The 11,620-nt window shown below is 33.8% G+C and overlaps 1 protein-coding gene across 2 annotated transcripts; it reads right to left on the reverse strand.

The window, feature by feature from the left end:
* Positions 1-531: 531 nt before the first annotated feature.
* LOC127093173 (DNA mismatch repair protein MLH1) lies at positions 532-10,905 on the reverse strand. Of its 2 annotated transcripts, XM_051032394.1 has the most exons (16): positions 10,457-10,905; positions 9,771-9,843; positions 9,173-9,307; positions 8,835-9,045; positions 8,516-8,664; positions 7,518-7,616; positions 7,368-7,400; positions 6,984-7,053; positions 6,756-6,891; positions 5,754-5,848; positions 4,926-5,034; positions 4,546-4,711; positions 2,563-2,724; positions 2,034-2,205; positions 1,205-1,365; positions 532-834 (listed from the first exon to the last, which is right to left on the reverse strand). In XM_051032394.1, the coding sequence occupies exons 1-16, from the start codon at positions 10,843-10,845 to the stop codon at positions 790-792; spliced, it is 2,205 nt and encodes a 734-aa protein (XP_050888351.1). In that variant the 5' UTR covers positions 10,846-10,905; the 3' UTR covers positions 532-789. The 2 variants fall into 2 exon arrangements, with proteins under 2 accessions (XP_050888351.1, XP_050888813.1); XM_051032856.1 differs by lacking the exon at positions 7,368-7,400.
* Positions 10,906-11,620: the final 715 nt, after the last annotated feature.

Genomic DNA, 11,620 nt, shown 5'->3' on the forward strand with positions numbered 1-11,620 from the left:
AGTGAGAATTTTAATTTTCATTAACAATATATAAGGATTAACAATAGATTGAAAGTGAAATATTACAAATTAAAAAATATTGCAAGTAATTATTATAATCCGATTAATGAAACCGTATTTTTTTTCCAACTTACCTCAATTGAAAATTAAAAAGTAAAACTGAAAATTGAAAATCAAAACATATTTTGATAGTTTCAGTTTTTTAGATTTTAAAACACTGAATTTTGAAAGCGTTTTTAGAAATAGTTTTGAGAAACAAATGTATTAAACAAATTTTTTGTTTTTCAATTTTAAAAAATCATAAAACTGTTTTTTAAAACCTTTTCAAACGGACCCTAAGTATTTGAAAAAACATATTATACGTAAATGAAGATAAAACTGTGGGCTTCTCAAGTGTTTTGGAAATGGGAAAAGTTTCTCCCCCTATAATTCCAGTCCATGTAGTTTGAAGCCTAATACAATTACTTAAATCATGCTAAATTCATCAACTTTTCCTGAAACCAACTGAAATTCATCATCACATACTATGTATGAGATACTAAATTCATCAACTTTCCATGAACCAACTGAAATTCATCATCACATACTATGATATACTAAATTCATCAATTTTCCATGAACCAACTGAAATGATGCCTATACATTTGGAACTGCTTAACAAAAAACATGAAGGATCACTAGGTCAAAAAATTCTCTAGAAGGCACTTGAATCTAGTTTATAGATAGTAGATACATATTCACATGTGTGAGCAATAAAAGTTTGTAGTTTCACAAAACCAACTTGGTTGGCTAGCATCTTTCAAAAATCTTGTATAGCTTTTCCAATGAAGCAACCTGTAAAAAAATAGAAAGGAGAAAATGAAAACTTGCATGTTTCCTCACTCTACTTCACTAAGATTATATTAAAAATAAAATCAGTAACTCTTAGCTTAGTGGCTCATGCCAAGCATAGGAAAAAGTAAGAGATTGGTAATTGATCCGGTGCTAGATTATTTGATGTTTCATAGAAAATTTAAAAACAAGAGGCTAGATTATTTGATGTTTCATATAAAATTTAGACACAAAACTTCGCTGGCTCAATTTGAAATTTTGAAGTAGCATTGGTAATCATCAATAATATAATTGAACCTGGCCTATAATTAAAATTTTATAATCAAACTAATAGCAAAAGCATTTTTTTCTCGAATAGAATCACACACATTACCTTAACAAATGTTCCATTAGTAGCCATAGAAGCAGGTGGTTTGAAAAAAAGTCTCAAGGACGGAAAAAGCACATGTTGTACTGACCATTCACGCTGGGCCCATGCTGTTTCAGCTTCAGAAAGTAGTTCTTGTTCAACATTGTTGTCAATAACATCACTCTCTGAAAACAAAATTCACTTCCTTCATAACCAAGTAACATTCATCAAAAACTTTAATGGAAGAATAGTCTATTTTAGAACATCCCCTGATGAAGTTTTCTCAATAAAAGTTTCCATAGATCTTTCCCAATTAAGAACCAACAAGTTTGTAGGTTTTGTGATGAAAATTTGAATCAAGTTGAATTGTTCAAGCTTTTACAATCCAACAAACATGGTAAATGAGCATTAAATCACAGCATGCAGTATCGGAAAAAAAAATATATGCAATATGCTGAGTACAAGGTTGAAAAGCATTGAGAGTGAACAATGTGTGTTCTGTTCCTAATATTTTTGTTTTCCATTTTGTTTAAGTTATAAGAAAAATAGAATTGATAAATGAAGAGGCGGATGTAATTGTGAAGAGAGTTCTATAGAGTGGAAGCAAAATATTGTGATACAGCATAAAACATCTGCAGGTTCGTATGAACTCAGCAATTATAATGTGACACACCGCATCCAAAACTTAATAAGAATAGTTCCAAAACTTATCTCCCACAAAACCTAGTTAGGTAGGTTATTATTTTTCTCTACATTGAGAGTGTATGTATTTCAATGATAATGATGAGTGTGGATATGTATGCACATATATGAGTGCGGGTGATCTAGAAAGTGACAAGCATAAAGTCCATACCAGTAATATCACAGGTATTCTCCGGAGCACAAGTGTCGAACAGTTTCCTCTTCTTGTAGAAAAGCATTCCCTCACCAGATGGATTGGGCAACAACGGTGGATGCAGAGCATAGAAACTTCCTAGAGCAGCTGAAACTGCCTGAATGCAGTTCCTTTCATCTTCCCAATCAACCTATCATCAAAATGCATACCACAGTTTTCAACATCTGAAGAAAAAAATGTGAACGGAAAACACTGCCTGTTCAGAATTAGCAAAAGGCATGCACTTAAATGTTTGGTTGGCAAAAACTCTAATGGAATAACAGCTAGATTAAAAAGATGTTTGCTCCCAAAAAGTGTAATCAGGATGCAGAGACAGCGTGCAGATGGTGTGACAGTATTTATCATTTTGGAGCAAAACTGAATTCAGGCAACATATAAATAGCTGATAATATTACCAACATGACAGACATTTACATGAGGAAAACAAATTTGCGGAGAATTCTCCATAAACAGCTTAAGAGATGGAAGATAGAGTTTTATGACTAACATCATTGCCTAAACTAAGCACGAACTCAGGGATGCGATCCATGTCAGGAGTATACTGATCAAGTATCACAGGAAGTCTACAGATATTTCCATGATCATCAATATTAATGCCAAAATACTCCTCCAGCATTGCAGCCTTTTCTTTCAGCAGATCTGTGTTCATCTGGAAAATAGGAAAAAAGATACCCATAAATATGCATAAAGGAAGATACAAAAACAAAGTATCAAATGAAAATATGCATGTCCAAGATGTTAAATTTCCAACATTGACATTAGCAATCGAATTGCATTAAATAGTCCACCATTAAATTTAAATTCTAAAGGAGCCGGAGTAGTCATCTGAAGATAGATGTAAAATAATTTTTTTATAGTGAGACCAACATAATTAAAAGTAGTTGATGTGACAGTTTGAGCTTTGAGGTGCCAAATCTGAGGATGGTGCATCAGACGGTCTGAGGTGCCTCAGGTTGTCACATGAGGTGAGGTTGAAGCACCCCATTTCTGAGATGGTATGAAGAAGCATTTGACACTCCAACTAATAACTACCAGTTGTGCAGTGTTCATTTGATATCCATTGATCCTAAGTTATTACATACTTTTTGACCTCTAAAGGACCTATATTCTCAATGAGAAACACTGGAGCTAGAACTCTGCAAAATTTCAAGGGTCTGCAATAACACACAACCTAATCTAACTAACTAAATGAATAAGGGTTTATTTATCACTATCCTAAACTACAGGGTAAACAAAAGCTACAATTACTGGAGATATATACTATTCATAAAATTATGTTTGAAGATCAAATCCTAATAATTACTAATAAGATCAGAATTAGCAAATCATATCAATCCACATTTATTGTATTTATTCTGTATGCTATTATAAATAGAAGTGAGTGTAGTCTGATTTAGACACACGAATCCCAAATTTAACATGGTATCAGAGCAGAATTCGATCATGTGACTCGTGGGGTTCATTGTAGCAGCTTCCGGCGGCAAGTTGCAGCCACCAAAAAAGTTTTCCGGCAAGTTTTCCATATTTTTCAAGCGCTTCTGCATCTTTTTTCTGTCAGCCTCCCAAACAGTCAATTACTTCTTTACAACGACCCTCTTCAGGTTTTTCGTTTCCCAACTACACATCTTTTCTCCGGTGGACCTTTCTCCGGCATTATCACCAGTCACCGCCGTGATCATACTGTTGTCTTGTCATCAATCCAGCCACCTAAACTACACCATCATCGTTGCAGCCACGTGCCGCCCAGCTCTCTACTGCTGTCATCCTTTTGGCATGTCTTCAATTTCTGTCGTGCCTTGCTTTTGGCATGTCTTCAAATTCTCTGCCGTGCCATCCTTTCTACGTGTTTAGAATTTCTTCTGCTGTCATTCACTCTCTGCCAGTCAACATTTCTGTCCTGCTTATGTCAAGTTGTGTATGTTCACTGTAATTCATCCAGTTATTCTCTTTTCCATCAGAGTGTTTCTCCTTGCATCCAATTGTGATTCAACCAGCTGCGCCTTCTTTGATGAGACTCGTCTCCAAAAGCCATGGTAGTTAAAATCCCAATTCAAATTGTCAAATCCCACGATTGTGACTATGCTTTCCCTCAACGATTGAGTAGACGCGTAATCTTATTTTGGTCAATCAAAATCGGAATGGGGAAGTAAAATCGTAAATTGTGGAAGTGTAAGGGGCACCGGCACTTAAGGAATTAAATATAGTAATAACGTCTAGGAAATTGCGTAATCAATTCTTTAAAAGTCTAAAAAAATGTTATTTTCAACGTAACTTTCTTTTTTTGATTCCTAACAAGTGCCTTAGCATCACCCTATTTATTATTAGAATTAGAATCAGTAAATCATATCAATTAGCTTTTATTGTATTATTCGATATGCTACTATAAATGGAGGTGAGTGTAGCCTAAGTTGGACACACATAATTACTATTTCAACAAACTAGAAGTAATAAAAAGCCAAAGTGAGATTACTTCTGCAATCTTCTCTTTAAATGTGTCATCGTCATTACTTTCTGAATCTAAATCCTCTTCCTTCAGTGCCAATATAATCAAGTCTTTCACGGGGGCTGGATCACTAAGCTGGATGGCATTGAAATGACCAAAACGGCTCAAAACTTGCTGATACATAAGCTCTTTGCTGCAAATGAAATAAGGACAGACTGACAATGATCAATTTTCAAAAGCAATTAGATAGATGGCAAAAGATATTTATGTCACAAACATGCTCCATCATATAAGAGCTCATTGAGTCTGGAGTCTGAATACTGACAGGCCTGTTAACCTCGTTAACTTCCTTATTAATAACAAAAACTGTCAATAACAGAATAAATTAACAAAAGCAAAATGCCTACCTCAAGTTTACAACATTTGCAAGATAAAGATGAGTTTTATGCTGAAGCAAAGCAAAAACATCATCTGCCATTCCAACATATGTGCAGTGCTTTACAATGTCCAACATTCCTACAAGGTAGATCTTTGTTAATAACATTTTCCAAATCAACCTACATCACAGAACAGAGTTGGTGCAGCGGAAGGAGAGATTTGACCTTGAACCAGAAAATATTTGTTTCAGACTGATCACAAACAATAAGACCTCAAAGGTTTTAAATAGAATGCATAATAATATGGAAACTAGTAGTAAGCCAACATAAAAAGGGAAACTATTTTCAGAACATAAGAAAATACCTTATAATATCTTGGGTTTATATTAGAGCATCTTAGTTTATCTCTTAGGATTAATCTTAGAGTATCTCTTAAGATTATTGTCCATATTTCTTAAGTATTATCCCAATGAATAGGGGTTGGCGCTTAGTCTTTTGTATCAAACTAGTATTAAATCGTCATCAATAATATTACATCATCATCATATTCAAAGTTTTATTATAAAACCCATAACTTCAACAACTATGAAACTAACTAACTCGAAACATCAAAAGAGAACTCTTAGAATTTAGGTAGGGTCTAACTCAAACCTACAAAACTGGTTTGTATGGTGAGGGATGCCTCCCAATTCTAAACTCCTATTCAAGTCATATCTCATCCAATTTGGGACTCTTAACACGAACCAAAACTGAAACTAATTATAGGAAACTAGGAAAAGGATTATCTTATAACAGAGTAGAGATTAATGGTCACATGCCGCATCAATAGTCATCATTATGATTAATCTAGAAGCATACCAGGGTCATAGGTCTTATTGATCTCTTCAAGAAGCTCTTCTACGCTAGTGAGTTCTATAGAATCTTTTAGGTTCCTTCTTTGTCTAACTGAGGACCTGACAATGTACAAATAAAATTCCAAATTCATACACTCCAATAATTACATAGGAGTCCAATATTTACGTATTACTAGCGCAATTGAGTGCACAAAATAAAACATGAATACAGTCAAATAATAATTATTTATCACAAATATTTAGAAATAACCAACTAATTCTAAAAGGATGACACTATACATGAGTCCCAGCATAAGTCTACTAGTTAAACATCAAATATAACCCAATCTCCCAAATAAGGGGAAGAAATTAGTTTAATAATTTAGTTGTTCTTTTAGTTAAAGTGTACAGTTGAATATATATATATATATATATATATATATATATATATATATATATATATATATATATATATATATATATTATATATATATATATATATAATATATATATATATATATATACTGTTTACTTTATTAGCTCATTGGGCTAGGAGTTCATTAGAATCAATTTACTAATCAATAGATTGATTGATAGATTATGCGGTTGTCTTTCCTAGCATACGCAAACCTGTACTCTGTAAATATTCTTGAGATATATGGAATAAAGCAATTCAGATTTCTGACCGTTTTCAATTCTTCTGTATTGTACCTCTCCCATTTCTATTTTTGCTTAAATGGTTTGTTTGCTTCAAGTTTATATAGTTTGTATAACTTGTAGATTCTATGCTTAAGAATGATAATAATTGCATGGATCAGTATAAAAAAAATGTTGAGATGCATAAAGTGCGTGAAGAGCACAAGAAGTTTCAATAGCAGACAATAAAAATAAAAGGGCATAGAGAAGCTTAAACATGCTGAAAGAAGTAAGAAGTTACAGCAAAGTGCAATTTGTGCATATGAAAATCAATTTAAAAATGAATATTATCTTGTTAGATACAAAAATGTACAAGAAAAAAATCAGTCACCTTACTGCACTCAACGTGACATTCTTTTCTAGTTGTCCACTAGGCCTAACTTGCATGTAGGCATGTAATCTTCCTGCAGGATCTAATGAATCTGTTCTAATGAACTTATTCACTGGCACTTTCGGTGCTCTTGAGCCTATCATCGATAAAAGATGAAACACATTAGGAGTATAAACCGAAAACAAACATAAGGTATGCAATACAAAATGACAGGAACATTTCCCATACCCGGTGGGGTAGGGCTGAGATTATCCTCCTTGCTCTTATTAGTATGAGAAATAGAAGATTGTCCAGCTGTCTGCCACAAGTATGAGACAATACACAGAAAATACAAGTACTACATAAGACTGTGATTTAATAAAACATGAAGAAAAAAAGCAGAATCTGCACTTGTGTTTGACTCAACTAATTATATTGCTATAGTGCAAGCTGCAATAGTGAAGTTGAAAATGGTTTTGCATTCTAATCATTATCAAGGCTTCTAAAAAGAGACTACACTGTACATCCATGGTGTCGAATCGAGTAAGCACTAGTGATGAAAGTTTGGTGAAAGGAAAATCGTGGAAATTGTAAAAGTTGATTTGCAAACAGTTCAAGGAAAAGTTCACTCACTGCCAGTTTGTAAAAAAACAATTTCGCACCTGCCTTTTTTATCCATGCATCCAATTCAAGAAGGAAAAAGCAATATACTCAAAATCAGCAACTATTTCTAACTATATACTAAAAAAATAGAAAGTGTTGAGCATTATGGTGTAAACATACTTGATCTTGAAATGTCCGTGTTTCATTGGAACTTCTCAATGTTGATTCAATCACCGATTGTATCTTCTCAATGATAACTTCCTGATTTAAGAGGCTCACCTATATGCAAACAAACACACTGTTTTCCATAACAAAGAAGAAATAACTAATAAATGTAGTGTTTACAATTTTAACAAATGCTTAAACTCAATGCTAGTTACATAGTAGGGTAACATGGTATCAATCCCTTGGTAATAGAACTTTTATCCACACAATTTTTTAAATAAGATTGTTCCCTAGCTTGTTTAACAACTATCACTCTAGATTGTGTCTTTGTCCAACCTGTAAAAAGTCAAATTTCATAACAAGGTAAAGTGGGCCGGTGGATGCTTTTGGAAAAAAATGGGCCTATTTGTTGTCTACGCTTCAAGCATAGAGGGTTCTTGCAAGAGAGGATGTTTGATATAAACCCATTCATGAGCCTTTGTATAACAGACTAAGCTCTTGGGAGAGTTGGTTCATGACATGATATATCAGAAAACAAAGACTACCTAAAGCTTTATTCATTGTCTTGCAACATAAATTAATGAATAAATAAATAAATAATAATACAAGTCAGGAGAAAAAATTGTCACTAAACCAGTATAAAATATGAGTAATTATGTTGAGAAAAGACTAAACCAAAAATCTGTTCAAAATTACAACAAATGAAAAAGAAAGTAAAAAAGAAATGGTTAACCAACTTGACAACATCATAAAAGATAAACGACATTGCCGGCTACATGGAACTTTGTTTGGGCAAGAAAGTGACTTCATAAATAATTATAACAAATAAAGAATGTGCTCTATACACAATCATATTCTTGATTACGCTCGTACCAACTTGACAACATCATAAAAGATAAACGACATTGCCGGCTACATGGAACTTTGTTTGGGCAAGAAAGTGACTTCATAAATAATTATAACAAATAAAGAATGTGCACTATACACAATCATATTCTTGATTACGCTCGTACCTCTCTTTTTGTTGGATGCACATTGACATCAATATTCTCAGGTGGTAAAACAATTGAAATATATATAAAAGGCTTAGATGCTTTAGGTAGTGTAGCTGCATAAACAATTTCTATAGCTCGCTTCAACGCAGACCACTCAACCAGTCTATCTGAGGAAAATAGAGAAGAAAACTTTCATGAGAATGTGTAAAGAATTAGTCATTAGCTTTCAGATTTCAGATTAAATATTAAACATTCTTCAATGAAAAAATTCAAGTAAATAAAATTAAGTACTTGAGCAGAATAGCTCGCTTTGATGTTTTATATAGCTAATGTATACCATTGATGAAAAGCACCATAGTGATTTTCTTGGCAGCATAGTTAGCATTAGACGCATAACCACTCATCTCAAAAACTGAAGAAGACGGATCATTGTCTGAAGCTTCAACTTCAACCAGATTGCGAGCAGCTGAGACCCCATAAACTGTTCTGATGGAATCAAGCCTTGAAGATGTGGCCATGGTGTGAACATCTGCTTTAACAGCTCCGTGCTGATAGTAACAGTAGTCGCAAATGGTCAACGAAAATTAATTAACATATATAACTCACAACACATGTGGCGATAAGAATGTATTGGTAAATAAGCTTAGTTTTATCTTTCAAGATACAAAAACCAACCTTTCTGCAAGAGAAACTGACATTAGTATGATGAATCGCAAACCGACTGACAACGTCTACTATCTTTGAGTAATCGTCTGAAGAATTTTGTAGTGTCTTCTTCCTTGCAGCCATGTTATAGAATAGATTCTCAACCTGACAGCACAAGTGCAGGTAGGCACGAGAACCTCAATCATTTAAATTCAAAATTTAATTCCAAATTGAGTGAATCACTAAATTAATCCCTGATATTGTAAAAGTCAGACAATTCTCAGATCTTAACAAAACTTCAAAAAGATCCTTAAAATGAAAATTTCCTCGATCACATTATCAGGAACTGAACTGACTAATCTAAAAGAACAAATGTGATCGAGATTCGAAAATTTCAAGAACCAAATTACTCGCCACCTAGAATTGACGATTAATCTTATCTCAATTGCTTATTTAGAAGAGCATGAGCACTTAAGTACAGCTTAGTTCCAAAAAAATCCTAGCATTTATAACAATTAGTAATCAACATACAATATCCTAATAAACTTCTACTTTGCTTTATTATATAGACCAATAATTAAAATCAAACATTAATGACAATATATAATATAAAGATAATATAGTATACCATTATTTGTGTTCCTTTTACAGCAGCACACGGTCTAGGTTCATGCTCCATGACGCCATCTCTATAGGATACTCTAAACCATAGTAAACAAAACTAAAATCATTAATCAATACTCAATATCATCATAATCAAACACATTATTCAAGCATATCTATTGCCATAAGATTTGTGACACTGTTTGGAGACTTAATTAAAACAGCTTATGACATTTTTCATAAACTTTTTCTAACTCATTTTTATAAATTCTTCAAGATAGCTAATGGAAATAACTTATAACATGTATAAAAACAATTTAAATTCATTTAATATTTTGTCATAAAAATAGCTTATGTGAACTTATTCATAGGCGTTTATTTTGATAAGCATCTTTACTATAAGCTGCAAATAAGTTGTTTATCCAAACAGGTCCTTTATCTATTGACGTAGAAACATGTGAGACTATTTACAAGAGCTTATGAAAACAACTTATGATACTTGCAAATGCTGTTTCCAGCTTATTTTCAAAAACTCTCCCTTATAATCTATATGAAAACAGCTTAAAGCTGGTCTAGAAGCCGTTTTCGATTCCATTGTATCTATTATAGAAATAACTTATACATAAGCATAAGTGATTATGTTTTTAAGCGCTTAATTTAATTGTTCATCCAAACAATGTCTTATTATACATGATTGAAAGAGAGAATAACCTGTAACCATGCAATTGGCCTTTGGTAATGGTAGTGACGGTTACGTGAGCAACATAGGTCATGCTAGCGAGAGCTTCTCCCCTAAACCCCATGGACTTGATGCTCTGCAAGTCCTCAAACGCAGATAACTTGGAGGTCGTGTGCCGCTCGCATAATATCGGAAGATCCTCGTACCGGATGCCGTGACCGTCGTCGGAGACTTGAATGAGTTTGAGGCCGCCGTCTTTGATGGAAAGGTTTATGGAAGTGGATCCGGCGTCAAGGCTGTTCTCGACGAGCTCCTTGACGGCGGAGACGGGACGCTGAATGACCTCGCCGGCGGCGATTCGGTTAACCACCGACTCGCTGAGTCGCTGGATTTTGGGTTGCTCTTCCATCTCCTCCGTCATTCGTACAGACAGGAAATGAAATTAGTTCGCGCGCGTGAGAGTGAAGCTGGCGGGAGGGAATCCATATCAATTCATATATATATATATATATATATATATATATATATATATATATATATATATATATATATATATATATGGAAAATACAGTGGATAAGAGCTTCCAATGCGGCGGAGCCGGAGTGTACTTGTAAGCGGCAGAGCAGGAGTGTACTTGTAAGTTAGCACTTTGACGCTCACGTCAATAAATGAACTAATAGAGAGTATTTAAATTGTATTTGAAACTTCTGGTCTGAAATTGCGACATTAATAACAACTTCGCTATCTTTCACCCACAGAATGCGGACCATTAGATGTTCATGAGGCGTAAATCCCTTGTTGCAAGGTATAGGATAGTCCTATGGTAAGGAGAAAACTCTGAAAGCATAAACATGTACCTGGTCAAGGGGTTTTGACTTGAGACAAACTATCTTATGGTGGTCGGTTTAAGGGGATTATTGTTGGCCCATAATAGTTGCCCCTTAAAGCCTTCATGGTTGGGACAAATAGCTTAATCAGTGGACTGATAAGAGATTAATTCTTATTTAAAGAGATTGATCATTGTTAATCAGAACATGAAAGCACATTTTAGTAACATTAATAATTGATCAATTGATATAGTAGTAAGAAATATCAAAGCAGATATTTCCTCTCTAACTTCATTTCCCAACTCTGTATGTGTCTTCATGTACTCGAGGTGAGTTCCTGGTTAGATTATCCTTAGGGGGAAAATTCG

This window comes from Lathyrus oleraceus, chromosome 1, assembly GCF_024323335.1.
Source record: "Lathyrus oleraceus cultivar Zhongwan6 chromosome 1, CAAS_Psat_ZW6_1.0, whole genome shotgun sequence".
In the NCBI taxonomy this organism is placed as follows: domain Eukaryota; kingdom Viridiplantae; phylum Streptophyta; class Magnoliopsida; order Fabales; family Fabaceae; genus Lathyrus; species Lathyrus oleraceus.